General features: G+C 44.8%; 1 protein-coding gene across 2 annotated transcripts; it reads right to left on the minus strand.

Moving 5' to 3' along the window:
* Window positions 1–3,362: 3,362 nt before the first annotated feature.
* FCRL3 (Fc receptor like 3) lies at window positions 3,363–19,577 on the minus strand. 2 transcript variants are annotated; one of them, XM_032845634.1, is made up of 15 exons: window positions 19,496–19,577; window positions 19,097–19,191; window positions 18,111–18,131; window positions 16,869–17,111; window positions 16,135–16,398; window positions 15,623–15,907; window positions 14,540–14,827; window positions 14,081–14,359; window positions 13,682–13,960; window positions 13,211–13,378; window positions 7,047–7,074; window positions 5,801–5,919; window positions 5,532–5,600; window positions 3,886–3,917; window positions 3,363–3,798 (listed from the first exon to the last, which is right to left on the minus strand). In XM_032845634.1, exons 1-15 carry the CDS (start codon window positions 19,504–19,506, stop codon window positions 3,673–3,675), a joined length of 2,307 nt encoding a protein of 768 aa, XP_032701525.1. In that variant the 5' UTR covers window positions 19,507–19,577; the 3' UTR covers window positions 3,363–3,672. The 2 variants fall into 2 exon arrangements, with proteins under 2 accessions (XP_032701525.1, XP_032701526.1); XM_032845635.1 differs by lacking the exon at window positions 13,211–13,378 and having other exon boundaries at window positions 3,886–3,920; window positions 5,801–5,913; window positions 19,496–19,576.
* Between the last annotated feature and the right edge of the window lie 3,619 nt (window positions 19,578–23,196).

Below are 23,196 nucleotides of genomic sequence, written 5' to 3' on the forward strand. Positions count from 1 at the left end.
ATTTACGAAGAAAACAACAACATAGTTAGGAGCTTATACCAACTGATCTCAAGACTTAAAGCAACAGAAATCAGGAAAGTGTGGTTTTGGGCATAAGGACAGATGTGTAAGATCATCTACTGGTAACCCAGAGGTAGGCTAACATTGATATGGCCCATTGATTGCTGACAAGGTTATAAAGTAATTCTATGGGAAAGAGGTAGGCTTTTTATTTTTGTTTTGTTTCTTAAGGAAATGGTGGCAAAACACCTGGATTTCTGTATGGGGAAAAATCAACATCAATTCTTACCTCATGCTTTATACAAAAATTAACTTGCTATGTACCACATATCTAAATATAAGATAAGTTAAAAACTGTTACATTTCTAGAGGAAAATGTGAAAAAGATATTTATAATATTCAGTTAGGCAAATAGTTTTGAAACAGGCTATACAAAACGTGAACTATGAGAAAAAAATGGTAAATAATTTCTATTAAATTAAAAGTCTTTTCTGTTTGAAAGACACAGTTAAAAGAATATAAACACAGGTCACAAATCAGGTGGAAATATTTGCCAAACATGTATCTGACACAGGGATATATATCCCAAATACATAAATAACTCCAATAATTGGATAAGAGATGAACAACTCCAATTAAAAAGAAGCAAAAGAATGCTTATTCAGCAAATGGTGCTGGAACAAGTGGATATTCACAGGAAAAAAAAATAGTATTTTCCCTATACTATACATATATAAAAAAAAGTCACTTTGAATGGTGCATAGACCTGAATGTACATGTGAAAACTATAAAAATTCTAGCAAAAAGTAGAAGAGAATATTTTTGACCTCACAGTATACTTTCTTAGATAGGAAACACAAGTAGGTTCATAAAATTAAAAAGTTGATAAATTGCACCTTTTCAAAACTAAAAACTTGTGCTCTTCAAAAAATATCATTAAGAAAATGAACAGCAAGCTACAGACATAGAGAAGATATTTACAACTTGTAAATCAGACCTGAATAAAAAACTACAGACGCCAAACTCTCGCAGAAGTGGAAGGTGTGAGCAGACCCTTCACAGAAGATCTGCAGAGAGCCAATAAGGACTTGAGAAGAGAATCAGCATCACGGATCAACAGAGAAATTAAAACCACAGTGAGATCACACTACACTACAATACACACTCTTTGCAGTGGCTAAAGTTCAAGACTGCCAATGCTAAGTGTTGACAAGGGTATGGAACTACTGTAGCTATCAGTCAGTGCTCGTGGGCATGTGACATGACACAGGTGTTTTGGAAAAGAGTATCAAGCCTCTTCAAACATTAAACATAAATCTACCATGTGAGTCAGCAATTCTACTCCCAGCTATTTACAAAGGAGCCATGGAAACATGTCCACACAAACACTTGTATGTAAATTTTCATAGTAGCTTTATTTCAAATAATGATAAATGAAACAATATAAATATCCATTTATAGATAGATGGATAATAAAAATGTATCACATCCTATGGAATATTATTTAGCAATAGAAAGGACTATGTTGTTGCTATTTGAAACAATGTGAATGAGTCTCAAATTCTTCTGCTTAGTGAGTGACGCCAGGCACAAAAGAGTACACGGTGTATGGTACTATTTACATAAAACTTTAGAAAATACACCCTAATCTATAGTGACAGAAAGCATCTGGTGATGTCAGGAGATAGTGTGGAGGGAAAAATGTGTTCCTCAGGGCAGGAGAACACTGGGGAGTGATGGAGATGTTTGGGATCTTGATTGTGGTGGTTTCTTATTTTCTTGGTTTCTTATCTGCCAAAACACGAAATGGTATACTTCAGATATATGTGATTTATTGTGTTTAAATTGTTCTTCCAGACATTTGTAAATAAATAAATAAATATAATGTAAAGATAGAAATTATAATCATGTCTTAAATCTTGAGGTCTTAAATGTTACCTTCCTGACTAGCTGGAAACATGACATCCTCTTGGATATTTTCCCAATTCTTCCTTAGCCTCTCCCTTGCTGCTGACGGCTGCTGTTTGCCCTCAGTTTGAGGACCTGGATACGGAGTTCTGGGAAGAGGGTCTGCACCCCATCAGAACTGTTCTGAGCACCAGAGAGCCCCTTGCTGTCCCCATCTTTCGCTGGCATCATGGATCTTGCCCACGTGAGAGGCTGTCATCCTGGTGTCTGACATGCCCCCCGGCAGAATGACTCTTACTGGCCCTGGGATGCTGTCTTGATGCTGCCTCTCTCCCTTGGGGACTTTGCCTTTTGTCACCACTCTTTCAGATGGGTTTCCCACAGCTGGGACCTTGTGGCATGTCCCTCTCCCCCCTATTTGGCTCTATTCTTCCTGGAACTCAAAGTTGGGAGGCATTTGGGGTCAAATTTAAGCATAGACACAGATTACACCTGGATTTTTTGCTGTCTCTAAAGGCCAGGCGTACATTCTGGAGAGCATTTTGTACCTGTTAATATGGAAACAAGACATAGAAGTCACTCTTTCATAACAAAAATATATATTCCCTCTTTAGGAAGGACAACACTCCCCCACCCCCCTCAGCCAATTAGTTTGCCAGCCAAATTCACGAGGCTAAGATTAAAACCTCAGATTGGATTAAGCTTTGCTGTATGTTACACTTCCCCTTACCCAGGATTCTGACACCCACGGGGAAAGGAATAATCTTTGAAACACACTTTGTTCTTTTTATCTTGCTATTCCAAAGGTTTGCAAAGCCTTGCCGTGCTATTTACTTGAAGTCCTAAACAGGGCAGGTGTAAAATCAACGTCGTCCATGGCGTGTATCAGCCGAAGCACACCGGTCCTCAGTGAACGCACCAGCTGGCGACGGCCTATCGTTTTTACAGCAATTGCAAGTTCAGTCTCACCCCAGGTGACAGATCCCTTATTCACGTGAATAAAAGCCACTCCAAGCAACTCTGCCGCTTTTCTGGAGGCCTAGGAACAGATGGCATGCTTTTTAAATGCTTTCTCCCGTGGTGGACACTCAGCTCTTGAATTATTTGGGAGTCGGTGGGCCAAGGGAGGGGTCTGTCCCGTGGGTCCACTGACTGCCTGCGTTGCTCCCTCCTCCGCTGGCTCGGGCCACGTGGGCTCCCGGAGACACGAAGCTTTGCCGTCTGAGTCATGAGAGTCACTGGCTCTCCTGGGCCTCCAGGGTTGGTGCTGATCCTGGGGGAGAGGAAGACTCGTGAAGGCCCCCAATTCTGAGCGGATTGGTGTGTGTCCTGTATCCGTACTCATCCTCTTCATTAGTGTCATCATCACCAGTCACTTACCACCTGTCCATCTAAAAGAGGAAACACAGTGCTTCAATTGTTCATGCAGAAATGGCGCGGTCAAAGCTTTTGGCACTCGGAGCACGTGGTCATGACAGCACTCTTGTGATCCTGGCTAGACCACTCGCCCTTCCTCCTCATTCCACAAGTGTGGGAGGGGAAGGCCCACCTGCCCTGCTTTCATGTGTCTCTACTGTGTAGAAATGCGGTGTTTACTGAAATGCTGCCCATTCTGTTCCCAGAGAACATGCCGACTCAGGCGCGGGGTGGGGTGAGGGCAGACCTTCACCCAGCCTGCTGGATGGAAGGAGAAGCATGCTTGTGGAGAATGGGGGAAGGCATTAGGTGCTCCCAGGGTCTTCGAGGGCCCCTCTGGGTAGGGGGCTAGCAGTCCAGAGCTGATGGTGCACATGGGAGATTCTCATAGTTTTCTGCAGGATCTTCATGGGCCTGCCCTGCAGTGTCTTCTGGTTGTGCCTTCTTCAGCTCCGAATAGATGACTGCAGGTTCCTGGTGGAAATCCCACAAACAGTGAGCACCTACGCACAGGTGAGGGGAGGAGAGCTCTGCGAGAGGGAGGCAGAAAGCATGACCCACCTCATCCTTCAGATGTGTCCTTGGTGAATGTGCTGTTGGATGGGAGGAGGGAAGACAGCATTAGTCTGTGGGTGACATATTCCAACTTACAACCCACTCACAATGCCTTTCAAAATCTCCCTTCTGCAAATGGGCTCTTAATGGTTAGCTTTGTGGGGTTCTTCCACCCCCACACACTGATAAAGCCTTTCCCCTGCCCACCAAATGCCCAGAGTGACTCTCCTGATGATTTCCTTCTCTCCCACTGCTCATCGTCCCAGCCACGTGGTCCCCCTGCTCCCATCCCACCCCCATTCAGGGCCTCTGTGGGTGCACTGATTGGGAGAAAGTGGAATACAGGCTTTGCTTCATGCGGGGAAAGTGGAGGAGGCTGGAGAGGGGGTTGGCATTCTAAGGCCATACAGCAAATTCCCAGCGAAGATCTGCAGTGAAGCAGTAAGAAAATTCAGCGTGTGTGTTTCTTCTCTTCCCAAGGGTCCTCTGGATCTCTTTCATTCATTTATTAGTAAGTACTCAGTAAACAATGACCTTCTATTAAGCTACAAGGACAGAGAAACAACAAACAAACTCAGTCCGTGTATCCAAGGAGCCTATAATTTTTAAGAGGAACAATGGACGTGTAGATGTATGCAACAAGTAGGATGGGCACCAGATGGAAATACATAATGAACTGTTGTTGCCCAAAGGCTAACCCATCCTCCCAGGCTTGGACACAGGGAGGGCTGGGGGCAAGTTTCATGGAGGCACCTGAACTATGTCTTGACATGTGAGCAGGGGTCACTGGATAAACTAGGTGGGGGAAGGGCATTTCAGGCAGATGAGACACATGATCACAAGAGCATGCAACAGCCCAGTGTGAGCAGGAAAATGGGGAGGGTCATCTTGGCTGGAGAAAGGCCAGAGCTCTGGGAGGGGCTGAAGAGCAGGAGGAAGCGGGGGTCCAGCTTTGGAAGGAAGGGTCACCGAGGCCGTGAATCCAGGCCAGGGTGGATAGGCAGGGCCTCTCAGAGGGATCGTGCTGGAAACCATGTCTGGGGGCCAGAGGAGGATGACATTAGAAATCAGGCCATTTGGGAGAATTATGATTGTCTACACATTAGGTTATGCGAGGCTGACACTAGCAATGAGCAGTCATGCCTTCTTTTAAAACGATATTTGAAGAGGGGCGCCTGGGTGGCTCAGTGGGTTAAAGCCTCTGCCTTTGGCTCAGGTCATGATCTCAGGGTCCTGGGATCGAGCCCCACATCGGGCTCTCTGCTCAGCGGGGAGCCTGCTTCCTCCTCTCTCTCTGCCTGCTTCTCTGCCTGCCTCTCTGCCTACTTGTGATCTCTGTCTGTCAAATAAATAAATAAAATCTTAAAAAAAAAAAAACGATATTTGAAGAGATCCATAGTTTCCTAAGCACCGCACTGGGTGCTACTGGTAAGTTCGTGGAAACACTAGTGTCTGTCCTCAGAGAGTTTGTGGGATCCGGTGGCAGTGCACAAGGGTCCAAGGGAAGGGACACAGCCATATGGTGGCAACGTGGGAGCAGATGATGCCTTCCTTCCGCGGCCCACTCATACTTGAGAGGCCTGATCCGAGGCCCCTCGTGGATCCTCTCACGCACGGCTGCCTCACCTGCCCTGGTCAGGAAGGACTCTCACCTGGATTTCCGCTTATTTGCTGGCTGCTCCAGATCTGGGAATACACCAGGTTGTCATCTCCAGGATTCACTGCGAGAGAGGTGATAGCTCGCTCCAGCCAAGAGCCCACGTTCTAGACTCTTCTCAGCTACTAAATTCATCTTCTGTCTCAGACACGGTGCCAGGAGTGTCATTTTCAAGTTGAAAGTGACTCAGTGTTGGGCAGTTGCTCAATCTCCCCTCCCACCTTGGTTCATCCCTGGGGCCCTGGGCAACTTAGGAAGTCTCACCATTGCTGTATACTGGCTGCAGCTCCATCCTGGCTGGTGGCTCAGAGTGGGGGGGCTTGTGGGGGTCTGTGCAGCAGGGTCCAGACCAGGAAGGCTCCTGATGCTCCTTGGGACTGTAACTGGGACAGACAGGGAGAGACACAGGGCGAGAAGGATTTGTGGATCACACTGAGTCTCAGGAAGACCAGCGTCCAGGAGGAGCCCAGTGTGGTCCCTGTAAACGTATCACGGCTGTGGGGACGCCTGGCTGGTTCAGTTGGTTAAGAGTCAGACTCTTGAGTTTGGTGTAAGTCATAATCTTAGGGTCGTGAAATCAAGCCCCGTGTTGGGCTCCACGCTCAGTGTGGAACCTGCGTGGGATTCTCTCTCTGATCATTCCCTCCTTCTCCCTCTGCCCTCTCCCCGCTCGTGCTCACTCACACTCTCTCTCTCTCTCTCAAATAATAAATAAATAAAACATTCTCTAAAATATCGTGGTTGCCTACCCTGAGTCTGTATGACTCTCTCAAGAGAACTCAGAAGGTGTGTGTGACGTTACGTGCAGCCCAAGACAGTGTGACAGCGAGGGACGACTGATGCAAAGTCAGCGGGCCAAAGTGCGGAGTCTCAAGGTCTTTTCAGTGAACAGTTAGATCTGCCCAACTTCTTATTGTTCTCAAACACTTAAATGTTTAAACACGGATACACAAAGACTTTCGCACCCCCACGGAATGTCACCTTCATCTTTTTTAAAAGGTCACTTTCAATATTCCAGCTCATATCACAATCATCTACCTTTCGTAAGATACCTTGGCAGATCCCTGGGAAAAGGGTGGTTTTTTTTTTCCCCACTTCTGTTTCCTTCTGCAATCAATATTGTGAATTGAACATTGCCAGAATTTAATAATTATGTCCCGAATGAGTGTGTGGTGGAGGAATGAGGGGGAAGTCTGAGGTGGAGCCCGGTGACAGAGGACGCCACTAGGGTGGGCGTGGCCAGCTCTCCACCAGGGCACATCTGGAGAGGTAGACTGACATGGAGAGCAAGTGACATGAGTCCTGGGTATGCAGAGGTCTGAGTGAGTATTGTTCATAGATATGGCTGGAAGTTGTTTTCTGAATCACATTTTTGGATTTTGTAAGAATTTGAAAATGTTAATAGGAAATCCAGTCAAATATTTTTTAATGTACATAGAACCCTGTGGCCCTGTCTTGTGGGTATGAATAGATCATGAGAGTGTTGTCAGCATATGAAACGAGACCTCACCTGGGTGTTCCAGTGGCAGGAGGTCCTCCTGAAAAACAGAAGGTCAGTGATCGTGAGTGAGCTGTGTAGGCAGTGGGCTCCCCATCAGAATGCCCTTTCCGGGAAATCAGATTCATTTTGGGCCTCAGCCATGGCAGGTCTTAGAGAACATCAGGCTCTACCCCTCCAGTGGCATATTACTGATGAAGAAGGTGGGGTCTGGAAAGATGGTTGCCCAGAATCATACTTATTCAGTCAGTAAAAGCAGCATGCACTCTAAGGAGGTGTGGCCGAGTAGCACTAGAGAGACAAATTAGTACTTCACGCTGGGCCCAGTGCTTCCCCTCTTCCTCTTCTCTGCCCTGGCCGCAGCCCCAGGAGATGGAGACCAGAGACAGAGTTCCTACACTGTGTGAATAAATAGGGCTCCCATAACCACTCGGACATATCTGTACCTGTGGTCCTTGCAAACCCAATCAGCTGGGTACATACTGTTTTCTCCACACCCCTTCTCCCCTTCTCTTTCACCTGTCTGATTCCAGCTGATCTTTCCTCCTCCAGGGCTTTCCCTGAGGCCAGCAAGCTCTGAAGCGACCTATCCACACTCACATGGAAACCTGCAGTATTAAAATCACCATACTGGATGGCAATTACCTGTTTGTAGGTTTCCCTCCAACTCTCTCCATCATGAAAGAGGGTGTTACTTGAGGCTGCAACCTCATCTCAATTATTTTTATTTTCCCAGTGGCTAGAATGTTGACAATATTCAGTAAAGTTTGGTTCAGCAACTGAACGAATTTAAGTATATACTTTGAGGACTAAAAAAAGGGGGGGCACATTGACAATTGTATAATAGGTGATTACAGGTAAACCTAATCTGGAAGACTACTTCATCAGCCTTGAAAATATGGCAGTTTTCCATCATCAGTGAGACACTGAAATCCTTTTGGCCTGCCCCAATGCAGGACTCCTCCTAGAGCCCATTCCTGACCACTGCCTATTTATCTGTGGCTCTGCATCTGTCTCACTGGGCTTAGACACCGTGAATTATTACCCCAAGTAAACATTTGCATCAAAAATGATTGATGTCTGCAAACCATGAATTAAACTAGAGGTGCGTTGACAGCTCCTTAGAGAAATTGCGATTAGTATCAGTCAACAGCCACTGTCCTCCCTTGTGGGTGGGTGAGCTCAGTCCCAGGACGTGTCTGCAAGTCCGTTTATCTCTTCATTTGCAAAAGACAGAACAGACCCAGAAGGTGGCTATTTACATGCCACAGGCCACAGGTTAATATCACTGAAGAGATATGGGCTGGTCTGGGACTAAGCAGTTTACATGGATACCACCAAAATGGTAAATAGTATTGTTATGACCATAAAGAAACTGGGGCTTGGAGAGTTTAATTTACCTGCCAGATATCAAGTATCTGGCAAATTACATTACTGGAATTTTCATCCCGGCAGTTCAGTCACAGAGTTAATACAGTTACCACTCTCTTTGGTAATGGGTTGGATACACTCAGCCTTAAGGAGAAGAATTCTCTTTTTTCAAAAAAATGGAGTAAATACCCAGAAGTACAATTTCTGGGTGACAGGGTAGCAACAAAACTGAGGGTTTTAGAGGGGAAGGTGGTGGGGGTGTTAGTCCCGTGATGGGTATAAAGGAGGGCATGTGTTGCTTGCAGTACTGGGTGTTCTACACAAACAGTGAATCGTGGAACACTACATCAAAAACTAATTATGTACTGTATGGTCACTAACATAACATAATTAAAAAAAAAAAAGAAAGAAAAAGTGGAAAGGGCTGAGCTTCTCCCTGAGCAGGCTGATGGATAATGAGAAGGAGGTTGGCAAGATTGTGAGATGAGGAAGTCAGATACCCTCTGACTGGTAGACTGTCAGAATTTCTTACTGAGTTTGCTGTTTAAAACAAGACTTCCTCTATATCGAGAGGTCAGAACTTCCTGGGTTTCTGTTCTCATGGATCACATAAAATGATCATTGCTAATCTTGACTTCCCTGTGCCGGTTGCTGTACGGCTGAGCAATCTAGTTTTTGACCATTATTAACTTCAACGGCAAGGTCTTAATGTCTGCACTTCTGGTATGTTTTTAATTAGTAAGTGACACAAATACAGGTGATGAAACAGAAAAGTAGTTTTGAAAGTAGGGGATGTGACCAGCCTTCCGTAAGTCACAAAGGTACAGTGGAGAGAATGTGGAGTCAAAGGCTAAGAAGAACCCCAAGTAAGCCCCAACTCTGACTCTTAATAGATACACAAGTTCGGAAAGATAACTTACGAAATATCTCCATTTTTTCGTCTCTAATATGGCGATACTAATACTGACTGAATTGAACTGAGATGTAGTTATTGAATAACTGGGAGTAGACAAACTACAAAATCGCATATAATAGGCTTTAAATGAGTGATACACTTTATGATGAGTACCATAAAGCTTAGTGCTCTTATTCCTTTCATATATATTTTAAAAAATGATATGTAGACTTAATTTACATGTAATGTTATTTAAGAAAATACTAAATAGCTTTAAAATATCAGTCATAAAATGTTGGTGCCATTTTTCATGCAAAGAAACAGGACAGAGGCTCATTGATTGACCTGAAAACAAAAGAGTAAGGAGACAATGCTTGATCAGCATCATTAAGAAAAAAATATGTAAGTTTTTTCATTAAATAGAGATCCACATATTCTTTTTATTTCTTTGTTTGCTTACTTGATTTTCAGTATAAGCCCTAAGAAAGGAAGAACAAAAGCATTTGGCCTGACAGAAAAGGAAGTGTCATGTTATGTTAAGCGAGAGACAGACAGAAAGAAAAGTTTTAGTAATTCCAAAATATAAAGTAGTGAAACCTTACAGGCACCCAAGACACTGAATTAAAAAGTCCATTAGTTCAAGAATCCCTGATCCATGAAAAACATTTAGTGAGGAAAAAAACACAGTCACAGAAGAACAAAGGATGATAGTGTATTTCTTGTCAGAAGGAATGCACACAAGAAGATAGTAAAGCAGTATCTTTAAAATACGTAAAGAAGAAAAAATTTCTACCTATAATCCTATAACAACAAAGGCATCTTTCACAATGAATGCAAAACAGAGACTTTTACAGACTATATAAAACCTGAAATAATTCATCATCAGCAGACCCATCTATTAGAAATGTTAAGAGAAATCTTTGGGGCAGGAAGAAAGTAATACCAGATGGAATTTGAAGATACAAAAAGAAATAAAGGAAATCAGAAGCAGTAACTACTTAAGTAAGTATGTAAAATTCTTAAATTATACTTAAGTCTCTTAAATTATACTTAACAACTAACAGTTGTGACTGTATACAACAGTAATAGCACTGTAGCTAGGAGGGAAGAAATGGAGTGCAGAGTGGAATATCCCTTTTTAAAATATTTCACTTATTTCTTTATTTATTTACTCATTTAGAGAGAAAGCGAGTGGGAGGAGAGTCAGAGAGAGAGAGGGAGAAAGAATCTCATGCAGACTCTGCAGCTCAGTGTGGAGCCCAGTGGGAGGCTTGATCCCATGACCCTGAGATCGTGGCTTGAGCCAAAATCAAGAGCTGGATGCTTAACTGACCGAGCCACCCAGATGCCCTATAAAAGTAATATTCTTTTTTTAAAAAGATTTTGTTTATTTATTTGACACACACAGAGAGAGAGATCACAAGTAGGCAGAGAGGCAGGCAGAGAGAGAGGGGAAGCAGGATCCCTGCTGAGCAGAGAGCCCGATGCGGGGCTCGATCCCAGGACCCTGAGACCATGACCTGAGCCGAAGGCAGAGGCTTAACCCACTGAGCCCCCCGGGTGCCCCACTGTAATATTCTTACACTATATGTGAAGTGACTGAATGCACCTGAAGATAGACTGTGGTAATTTAGCTATCCATACTAGAAATGCTAAAACAACCAGTGAAGTGAACAAAACAAAGAATTATATACCTAGTATGCCAACAGAGGGAAAAATGGAATCATAAAAAATACTCAGTTGGTATAAGAACAGATGGAACAAATAGAAGATAAATAGCAAAATAATAGACTTTAAATCTAATCTTATCATCACATTAATATAAATGATCTAAATTCCTTAGTTAAAAGATAGAGACTGTCATATTGGATAAAAAGCAACAATTAATTATATGCTATGCATTTATAAAAAATGCCTTAAATATAAGGGCCTATATAGGTTACAAGTGAAAAGATGGATAAAGAAATACCATGTTAGGGGCACCTGGGTTGCTCCATCAGTTAAGCATCTGCCTTCAGCTCAGATCACAATCCTGGAGTCCCAGAATCGAGTCCTCATCAGTCTCCTCACTCAGTGGAGAGTCTGCTTCTCCCTCTGACCCTCCCGCCTCTCATGCTATCTCTCTCACCCTCTTTCTCAAATAAATAAATAAAATATTTTTTAAAAAGAATACCCTGTTAACAGTACTTTATTAATACATTAATGTCAAAGACTACTTCAGAGTAAATGACACTAACAGGGATAAAAATATCATTTCACAAGGATAGGCTGATCATTTTACCAAAAACACAAACAATTACAAACATTTATGCATCTAATAAAAGAGCTTCAAAATACCCAAGGGAAAACTTGATAGAATTGTAAGAAGAGATGGATAAATCCATAGTTAGCGTTGGCGATTTCAATACCCCTCTTTCAATAGTTGATAGACCAAGTAGAAAATCATTACAGATATAATAGACTTTAGCAACACGACCAGTCAAGCTCACCAGCAGACCCATACTCTGAGAAATGTGAAACGTACTTCACGCAGAAAGAAAATGATACCATTTGGAAATATGAAGACACAAAAAGGAATGACAAATACTAGAAGTGGTAACTAAATGGGTGCTACCTTGACATCAAGTCTGATAAAGATATGATAAGAAAATAAAGCTACCAAGCAGTATCCCTCATGAATGTAGCTGTAAACATTCTTAACAAAATTTTACCACATCAAATTCAACAGTCATGACCAAGTGAAGTTGACCTCAAAAATGCACGGTTGTTTTGACATTCAATATTCAAAATCCGTATCAATCGACTAGAAAAGAGAATCATATGATCATCTCAATCAATGTAGAAAAAGCATTTGATAAAGATTTTCCTTATAAAAATCCTCAGCAAATTACAAATAGTAGGGACTTCTTTGGCCTAATAGAGAGCATCTACCAAAAAATCCAAAGCTAACATTACCATATTAAATGATGAGAGACAAATATTTTCCCCTAATATCAGGAACAAGACCTGCTATGCTGATATGCTATATCTGCTCTCACCACTTCTATTCAGCATTGTACAGGAGGTTCTAGCCAGTGCATTAAGGCAAGAAAAAGAAATAAAAGTAACTTAGATGGGAAAGGAAGGAGCGGGACTATCTTTATTTGCAGATGACAGAATCACCTACGTAAAAAATCTGATGGAATCTATAAAAGAGAGACTGGAACTAATAAATATGTATATAGCAAGGTTGCAAGATATAAGAACAGCATAAAAAATAAATTATATTTCTATATACTTGCAATGATAAAAAACTGAAATTTTAATTTCTTTTTTTTTTAATTTCTTTTCAGCGTAACAGAATTGTTTATGTACCACACCCAGTGCTCCATGCAATACATGCCCTCCATAATGCCCACCACCTGGCTCCCCCAACCTCCCACTCCCCGCCCCTTCAAAACCCTCAGATTGTTTTTCAGAGTCCATTTCATTTCATTCTCAGCATCCATATTAATTTTCCAAATTTCACAATATTTGACTGGCATTCAAATATATTTCAGAATGTATGGTTTGCACCAGGGCTATTATCTATCTTTTGTTGTCGCAAATGAAAGACTTTTTAATATTATTCCTTTTGTTCTCAGTAAGCTTTGAACTGGGGTTGGAATGGCAAATAACCTTTCTAATTTTTAATTGGAAGCAAAACTCTGCTACCTAGTTTAAATCTCAAATTAAACACATGGAGTGAAAACTTCATTGAGAAATGTATTCTGCCTTTTTGTCACTGTTGCCTACAGAGTGCCAGTGAGTAGAACTGAGGCTTTACTATTTGGAAGAGAATAATCATCTTAAGAGAACACACTACACAAGTCCAAATTTTGATAGCAATGGCAAAAGTCACAACATCAGAGGGTAACACATAGACACCCACCTGATTTCCTTTGGGTCCTGAAGTAACTCACCAAATAAGCAGTAGCAGCAAGGCCAGGCACACTTAGCAGGCACCCAATGACGCCCACAGTGATATGGATTACTTTGCTTGTGGAAAGCCCTAAATGGGAAGACCTGTATTTGAGTTCTGGTGGCAAGTGTTTTTGACCTAGACAACATGTAGGTGGGGAGTAGAGATCTATCAGGACAGTTTTCTTCCAGGTTTTGATTCCTCCATTTGAATTATCTCCACTATAATTGGTAATTTTCAAAATAATGGCCCATGGTTGTCAGCATCTAAGATTGAAATCTATTCCCTTTCCGTCCCCCACGAAATCAACACAATCTCTGGAAGCCCCAAGCCTTTGTGTGCATGTTCAAAAACTCTTTGATGGTAGAATTTGTACAGTCTGTAGGAAAAATATTTTATTGACCTTAACTGTAATCTGAAACTCAGGTACCTCCAACACACCTGTGAAGTTGAGTGTCACCATGTAACTTCTCTGGACCCCCAGGCCATTGTCAGCCCCACAGGAGTAGTTTCCAGAATGTTCTGTGGTCAGAGAGAAGTTAAAAGATGCTCCTCCTCCAGAGGGGGCCGACGTGTTCCCCAGGACGATATCTTCATGATAAAACCAGTATAAGATTGGGGGAGAGCCTCTCTGAACCTCACAGTGAAGTTCTAATAAATCTCCCACCACAGCCTGGGGCCCGGCAGGGTTGAGGGTGAGGACAGGGCGAGACACTGGAACTGAAGGAGGAAACATAGTTCATTGGCAGTTTTAATTGAAAATGTATACCAGATACTAAAGGAAACATCCAGCATAATTTAGTAGTAGGAATATAGACTTGGGATCAAGACAAGCCCTACCTGTGACGCTGAGCATCACCGCCTTGCTGCGCTGGGCCCCCAGGTTGTTGTCAGCTTCACAGGCATAGTTTCCAGAACGTTCTGCTGTCAGACAGAGGCTGAAGGAGGCTCCTCCTCCAGAGGGGGCCAAGTTGGTCCCCAGGATGACATCCTCATGGTAATACCGGTACAGGATCGGGGGAGAGCCCCTCTGGGCCTCACAGCGAAGCTCCACCATGTCCCCCACCACGGCCAGGGCTCTGGGTGTCTTGACAGTGAGGATGGGGTGGGATGCTGGAACTGAGTGAGACAGGAGCTGTCAGACAGGGTCTCACCTTACTTTCCATCTTTGCCATTCCTTGGTTGGCATTTAAATTTTCACACCTCTTTTTCTTGCCTTCTTCAGAAGATCCTTCTGGCTGACAAAGAAACTAAACCCTGGCTTGGGAACAAGGTTGAGTGAAAAAGCGAGTAACTTACTTCTTGGTGTGACTCTGATCCGTTTACTGAGGATGGGGCCTTGGATATTGTCGGCTGAGCAGTAGTACCTCCCAGCGTCCTGCTCCCTCACTGCGACTATCCGCAACTCTGCTGACATGGCACGTATCATCTTCCTGCCCAAACTTCTCTCCGTGCCCTCCCGGTGCCAGGAAAATGCGATAGTCCCTGTACCCTTGGCTACTGAGCAGATAAGGACCATATCTCCTCCTTCAATCAGCTGGCCCTCAGGGGGCTGGATCTCTAGATTCACATCAGACACAGGGATCCCTAGGGGGACAGAAGAGAATTTGAGAGGGTCTCAAAGGCAGGTGCTACAGAGCCAAGGAGAAGGCTGGTGTTGCTACGAATAAGCCAATAGCAACAGGTTCAGTAGGCAGGGGTCCAAAGTGGGTAATAGGGAATTGTACATTATTATGAAGGGAACATTACCTGTCCCCACACACAACAGTTTTTGTCCTCGGGTAATGTGGGCACCAGGTCTATCTTCTTTTAAACCTAACGTTGACCATAGTCAAATTTTATGGACCTTTATCTCTAAGCCACCTCTGATGCATCAAAGGACCATAAAGAAAGAGAATAGGGAAGGTTCCTTGTATCCTGAAGTGACTTGATTCAGAACCCAAACCCCTCTCCATCCCACAAGCCTCCTCCAGTCTCAGCACCACCTCCCCACCTTCTTCTCTATTTCAGTTTGTGTTTATCTTCCTCTTTTCTGATTATTTGGGAACAACTTTTGATTGACACATGGACACCCTAAAGCGCCTCTACAGACTGACTGCATGTGGTCATTGGTGCTTCTTGTTAACTGTTGACCCACTATAGAATGTACCCTGTGTGTCTTTGTGGCCCTCACAGGTTAGACACCCAGCAAGTGATCAATAACAATTATTACCTAACTTAAATGGAAGAGAATGTTATAGGGAAGTTAGGCCAATGTTGAACCTAAGAGAAAGGGATAGTGGGATGGCTGGTAGCTCCTCTCTGCCATGTTCACTATCTCAGGCAGCAAGAGAGGTAATTCTCTGCTCTCCTCTCCCTTCCCTCTGCCCCACAGACACTCACTCTGTACATGTATCTGGGATCGCAGGCTTTCTTTAATGATATTGGGAGTCACTGTCTTTGCCTGGCACCAGTAGGACCCTAAGTCTTCACTCCACATGGTGGGGATCTGGAGCTCTGAGGAGCTGCTCCAACCAGGTTCCAGGGCCTTATCTTCTCTGAAGAAACAGAACTGAAGCCAAATGTATGACCTTGGTGGAGGGAGCCAGGTATCACACTTCAGGTTCACTGGGTTCCCCTCGATGGGCTGGGAAGGTCTGACTCTCAGCACAGGTTGTGGAAACAGCTCTAGAGAGAAGCACAAAAACAGTTCCCAGGGCAGTGAGACTCCGAGCTCCTGGAGAGGGACACCTGTGTTCTCAGCACAATGTCAGAAGGTGGGGACCCATGGAGATGGAACCACCTCTCACCTCCTTCCCATGGCTGCTCAGAAGAGGCCTCTTATGAAGGCCCCTCTTTGATCCCCACACAGTTTCTCTGTCAAGACCTATTACCCACAGGAGTATAGCCATTACCTTGAACTTGGATCTTTAAAGGTTTTGAAGTTTCTATCCATGGGCTCCATAAAGTTTCCCCGGAAGCAGTACAATAATATTCACTATTGTCCCTGGAGACTGAATGTATTCTGACCTCTGAATGATATTGTGACCACTGTCTCATTTCTTCTTTATTTTTGTAGTAAGTCTTTTCATAAATATCTTCTTCTTTCTTCCCCAGGCATCTCAGAGTCACATCATCTCCTTCAAAGACAGGGTGTGAAGCCTGGAGGATCAGCCAGTCTGCAAAGAGTGAACAAACACACTCCAACTGTTTCTTTCTTCAAGCTCTCACTTCTGCCCTTGAGGGAAGAGCTATGGCCCTGCACACACTGGCGAATGTCCTCCACCACCATTTCTGTGTGGCCCCACTACTAATGCTCTCTTGTCCTAGATAGTGAACTAATTTTCAGAAAATGTACCTAAGAGATCCTCATATGTGTCATGAAAAGAGGAATTTTCTACCATATCTTCTGTCAGACCCAAGTCCCTTCTTGCCTGGTGGCTTCTGGGTTACTGATGTGTCTCTGGATGGAGGAGAGGGACAGTGTGCTGTCCTCCACAGCCCTATCTCCTCATTCTCCCAACTAGGATCAAGTCATCAAATATCCTCATACCTGCTTACAACACTGTCTGTGTTCCCTGCGTTCACCCAGCCTTCAGACATGTGCCCAGCAGCCTGATTTCAGAGACTCACCCCTTTCTTTCCTCACCAGATAAAAATTCCACACGCACAGGGTCACTGAAGGAAGATCTTGGGGTCTTGCATGTGTAATATCCAGACTTGTCTATTTGGATTGTTCCACGTCTACTTTCCAAGGGAATCCCATCACAATACCAAGATACGTATCTCTGGGCCCAAGAATGGTCATCCTTGCAGGTGAGAGTCACTTTCTCTCCTTTGAAGGTTCTGGACCATGGAGGTTTGAGGAGAAGAAAAGCTTTTGGAAGTGTTCCTAAACAGGAAAGAGAAAGGTGCAGGCAGGTGAAGGCAGATGGGAGGTGGGCTGAGCCCAGGGGAGGTCCCATCTGGGCCGATTCCCATCGGGAAAGGAGCAGATACAACTGGGGGACATGCCTGGGGCAGAACCTGCTCTTCATTACCCTTTGCATAGGCCAGAAGTGGGCAGGTGGGTGCCATAAGGGAGAGGTCTCGGGTCCCTGGGGTGGGTTCCGAAAAGCTTGGGAGATGGGATGTGTAGCTGGGGACACACTATGAGGGCCTCTGAAGATGGCTGATTCTGAAATGTTCTTGTCCTGTGCATTCCTGTCAAGGTACGGGTGGGCCTGGGATGTAGTCTCTAGACTCTGGACAATCACTTCCTACTTGGTTGCTCATAGGTAATGGACAACACATTTTTTCCTGCTTTCATTACTTTTAAACTTTGTTTAACTTGAGATTCTATGGGGAAGGCAACTTTTGTCTACACTCCATCTAAGTCAGACACAATAAAAGATGAAGGGACATAAAGAATTTGAATGGAGAGTCATGGGCTGCTTGAGAAATCCCCTTTGTATACAAAATTGCAAATGACAAATGGGACCAGATTTTGAAGCAGGACAGCAGCATGAGCTCCCTTCGGAGTGTATGAAAATTTGGGTGCAGCACTTCCTCTGTGAATAGGAGCTGCTTTTCTGTCCTTTGATGATGGCTGTAGCTTGAACATTTGGGTGTGGGGGGATGGTCCTTAGGGAAAAAAGGAGACAGATGGAAGGTTCTGGACATTAGCCTCCTGCCTCTGCAAATGCTTCCTTGCCCTGCACTGATGGGGAAAGGACTGAAGGCTGCAGAAATCACAGGAGGCTCTGCTCACTGGCCATGGTGACAGGTGTGATCCCAGAGTGGCAGCACCACTCATTCTGGCACAACCTCAGCCCCCATTTACAGGGACAGGCATGCTGGCTGGAAGGACCAATGCCCAGAGAGCAGGAGGGAGAGGGAAAGGAAGACTGACCTGATTGCTCTCGTCCGGGAGCTGTGAGAGAGCCAAAGGTTAAAGGTTAGCATGGGGTGACACTGTTCCAACCCTTGGTTAGACTCTGAGAAACTCCCAGCAACCCAGCCAGAGTCCCTTCTTGGGCTCTCCCTCCCATTTCTTTCCACACATTCCATACCTCCCATGGCCCCCAAACAAAATGCAGCCTCTGATTTCTGTGATGAGCGTGAATGGCTCGTATCCACACCCCTGGCCTCCTTGCTATGCACGCAGCAGCTCGTGCTCCCTCTCGCTCTCTTCTCTGGCCTGAACTGGGCGGAGCAGAGGCAGAGAAGGGCTTGGAGAAATGCTTTATCTCCCCCTTCCTCCTCATTTCTTGGGCACTGTTCCCCCTACTTTTCCTTTCTTTTTTTTAATAAAGATTTTATTTATTTATTTGAGAGTGAGAACCAGAGAGAGCACAAGCAGGGGGAAAGACAGAGGGGGAGAGAAGCAGACTCCCTGCTGAGCAGGAAGCCTGATGTGGGCTTGACCCCAGGACCTTGGGATCAAGACCTGAGCCAAAGGCAAAAGCTTAATGACTGAGCCACCCAGGCATCCCTCCCCCTACTTTTTCAGTCTCTGGTTAAATGTGGGCTTAAAATGTCAGGAAGGAGCCACGTTGCTCCACAGACCTTCCTCCCCTCGCCCATGTGGGCAGTAATTGTTTTTCTGGGCATTTAGAGGTGTGGTTTTGCAGAGAGAAAAATCCAAGCTTCCTATGAGGTGAGAAAGGAAACGAGCAGGAAGCCAAGGTGCCACAAAGGATGGCCAGGTCTCTGGAGCCTTTGGTTTTCCTGGAAACCCAGCTCTGCTCATTTTCCACCTCTTGCTATGTGTCTGAAGCCCTTCTATCTGAAGGGATATAGAAGCCCTTCTATAGCGGAGATAGAAGCCCCTTGGCTTTCCCTCTACCTGCTGACATTAGGAACTTGGGCCCCTGTCCCAGTCTGACCCTTACTCACCCAGGATCAGCAGCAGCAGCCACAGAAGCACAGGGACCTGGTCCGGCCGATGGCAGGGAAAACCCATCTTACCAGAAGCCAGGCTTCTCTCCCGTCTGTGAAGGACGGCCAGAGAGTAGTACTCAGATAAGGCCCACAGAATTAGAAAAAGGAAGTAAAATAATCAGGTCTTGCTGGTGTTCTCAAAATGTGAATGTGGCTACTTTCCTACATGGCCCTTGTCTTTTGGGCTGGTAGTTGTGCCATTTCCGATGTTGGTGGCCACCTTCTGGTGGTCCACGTCTGCCAGGACAAATGTCTCCAAGGCTGTGCCTGGGTCCTCAGAAAATGCCAAGCTGTGGATTTGCTAGTATGCAAATAACTTTTTCTTCATTTCTCAAATGGAAACCACTTCCTTACCTTAAATTCATATAAACTTCGGTGTCACATGAGGTCCTAGTACAGACACACTTGGTCAGTCTGGCGTCAAAGTGTGTTTTATGATGGGAGCGCCACAAAGTCAAAGGGTTAAAGCAGATGTAAAACCTTTTGAGCTTTATATAAGCTGGGCTGAAGTTGCTGAAGAGGAAGGTAAGAGAAGTTTGCAGACTGACTCAGCTGGTAGAGCATGCGACTCTTGATCTCAGGGACACGAGTTGCAGCTCCACATTTGGCGCTGAGGCTACTTAAAAAACAAAAACAAAAACATATCCCTCTGCAGTTTAGCAGAATAGGCTTCCCTAAGTGCCCCAGAGACCTGCATAGATTGGGGGTAAGTGAACAAGCAGACAAATGTGAACCTATGTTGTGAGGGTCTCAGCCTGTCAACAACCACATTGTGCCTGGACCAGCCCCTGTGGTTCTCACCATTTCCCCCTTCAACAACCATCAGCGGGGGGGGGGGGGGGGGGGGGCAGGGAGTTTGTTACTCATGTGTCCTGGGAAGTACATGACACACCTGGGACCACACAGCAAGGCCACAAGACTGGGGTTCTTCTGCTTTTATTGGGATCAAGGTGGAGGGCACTTAGGGTTTCATGGGCTTACTCTTTATTGAAGAATTTAACATAAGAGCAGAAATTTAAGTTTGTGAGGTAAAAACAACAAGAGATCCAAATGTTCAGTTAGTGAGATCAGCCAAGATCTTTGAAACAAAGGAGGGTAGGGTGGAGGGAGCTGGCTGGGTCCCAGAGGTGAGAAGCTGCCACCATGCAGTGGGTGCTCCGGGCACCACAAGCTTCAGGCAGGCCCTTGCCCTATAAAGGGAAACCCCCATCCACTCACACAGAAACCCTGTGTCCAGTGTGGACCGACCCCAGAGGGGCCCTCTGCAGCCTCACGGTTCAAGTGTCTTTCCTAATTATTTCCTGTTTCAGCCCCACAAACACTTCTCATAGTTTTGTCAATTTCCCTCCCCAGTTCTGGAGGGTTCTTGGCCATTATCTCCCATCTTTCTGGTCCTTCCTTCCTTCTTCTGAAATCCTCACAAGGTGGACATTGATCTGCCTCATGGGCTTTTCTCCTTTATGCTCCCCTAACTGAAGTATTTCTGGTGACCTGTTTTCAGCTCTCTGGTCCTTTTTTCTGTTGGGTCTCTAATGAGGAAAACAAAGGCAAGAGAAATCTAGCTTAAATTAAATCTCCTTACAACTTGCATCCCACTGATATATCCCTGAGACACGTAGAGTGTGACCTTCCTGGAGGAACCCATGACAGCCTTAATGTTGTTTTGCTAGAGACTAAGAGTAATCTTACTTTAACGGCAGCTAGACCCTCAACATCTCAAAAGGCTTGCTTCAAAATTCCTTTGAAACTTACTTTATCTCTACCCCACCTCTCTCCACAAACCTAAAAGTCAGAATGTCACCCATCACAATGCCAGCGCAGCTCTTTCTGCCCACAGGTCCTGTCCCTGTGCTATAATAAAATCACTGTTTCCACCAGAAATGTTTCAAGAATTCTTCCTTGGTCATTCATTCAGAAGCCCAAATCTTCAAATCATATCATTTACATCATTTTGTGTCCAACCTGGTGCTTTGGATCCGCTCATCTGGAGTCATGATCCTTAATGCAAATTTGGTGGGTACTTCCTCTCCTGTCCCTTTACTTTCACTCCAGGAGCTTTTCAAGGTCTTACTGAATATTTTCCTGTCTATTGCTCAGGCTCTAATCCTCTAGCCTGTGGCCACTCTAGGAAGAGGAGAAATCCTGTCTTTTGGCTAGAAGTTAGTACCCTGGCCAGAATGATAAGGAGACCCAGAAACTTGAGGACCTCTCTTTATTTCTGTCCCTATACAAATTTGTCTGATTTGGGCACAGGAAAGCTACCTAAGTGACTAGCAAAGCTGCTGATTGTAAGACTCCCAGATGAGGTTCCCTCTTCTTTGGTCTAATGTGATCCCCTCCATACTCCTGGCCTAGCCCCTTCTGGCAAAGCAACCTCCACTAAGAACAGCCCCAAACCAGTTAGAATTAAAACCCAACCAAGGATGTTTCCTAGAGAAACTGGCTGTAAATTTTACATGTATTGGGATGTCACTTAGCTCATGATGGATTTTTATCTTTACTGTTTTTCATTAGTGTCCTCTACTGACAAAACTGGGTAATGTTCCCTTGTAAAGTTTTTCTGATGTTTTCCATGGTTTAGGAATGGCAGGTTTCTCATGGCACAGCACCACATTTCAGTCCATTCTCTGGTACCCATTTGTAGTCTAGAATGCAATGGGGAAGGAGGGGCTCTTGGCAGCCTTCCTGTGGGGCCCTTATGGGATCACCTTATGGTGATCAATACCAATTCCTTTGAAGGGTTCCTCCAGTTGCTTTTGACACCTGGAACCTCTGATATCCTGGTGTGACACCATCTGGGAGTTGGTTGGGGGGATTTTTTGGAAATAGACTTTCTCTACTTTTCTAGGAACATGGGATCCTCTTCTTCAGTCCCCAAGACTCCCCTTTGGAATAATTTTAACCCACTGGGATCAATTCAGATGACAAGATCTAAAAAAGACAAAAGCTGGAGAGTTAAGATGGTGGAGGACTAGGGGTACCCTAAGCTTGTCTCTCCCCAACATAGCTAGATAGTCATCAAATCATTCTGAACATCAGAGAAGTCAATCAGAGTTCTGAGAGAACAAACACTGCAAGTCTACAAGTAGAAAACTGACCTCCTTCTGGAAGGTAGGAGGTGTGGAGAGTTGACTTGGGGGAGATACAGCTGAGCTATGGCAGCATGGAGTGATCCTGCTTTTGGAGGCTACTGCAAAGTGTTATAAGGAGCAGAGTGCACAATCTGAACTTGTAGACATCCGCTACTGTGAGGGGCATGCCAGGCTGACAGGTGCTCAGGGGGTGAAGTGGGGCAGAGTGTCAGGAGTGACAGTACAGTTGGGTGAAGATCTCCTGGGTTCCAAGAAGAATACGTGGTGTCAGCGTGCACGCTGTTCCCAGGCATAGGTGTGGGGAAGCTGGCTCAGAGCAGCGAGTCTTGGTGTTGGATTTCTGATCCACCTTGCCGTAAACTGCAAACAGTTGTGTTTGTGCAACTGCTTTCCTGGGATGGCCAGCAAACAACAAAAGCACAGTAAGACCCTCCCCTAAGGAACAGTGTGGGTCTGCACCACAGTTGTTCCTAAAATTTGGAGTTCTGAAACTCAATTGCATGCCTGAGATAAAACAGCTCAGACACAGGCAGGGAGAAAGCAGGATTCACACAGAAACCAGGGACACAAGAAAGGTGATTGATTGCACTTCTGTAAGGGTTCACTGAAGAGTGGGGGGTGCAAACTTACAACTCTTGGACTAGAAAGCTGAGCACATCCCACCCATCAGCCCTGAAAAACATCAGGGAGCAAGGCAGTGCCACCTAGTGGAGTCCAGGGCCACTTACACTGAGTACCACTGCTTTGTGGTACACTTGTGCTCTGGAGGTATATCTCCATTGAAAGAAGTCAGTGTGAGAATCAACTCATCAGGGAAGGGCACTGACATCAAAATCCAAGAAGCACAGAGAACCCCCATTGAAGTCAACAAAAGCTGACCATTTTCAAGGCATATCATAGTCAAATTTGCAAAATACACAAAGAAAAAAAAATCCTAAAAGCAGGAAGAAGAAAAAAGGTCCT

The sequence above is a fragment of the Lontra canadensis genome, unplaced genomic scaffold (assembly GCF_010015895.1).
Source record: "Lontra canadensis isolate GAN:19392208 unplaced genomic scaffold, GSC_riverotter_1.0 scaffold168, whole genome shotgun sequence".
NCBI classification, from domain to species: domain Eukaryota; kingdom Metazoa; phylum Chordata; class Mammalia; order Carnivora; family Mustelidae; genus Lontra; species Lontra canadensis.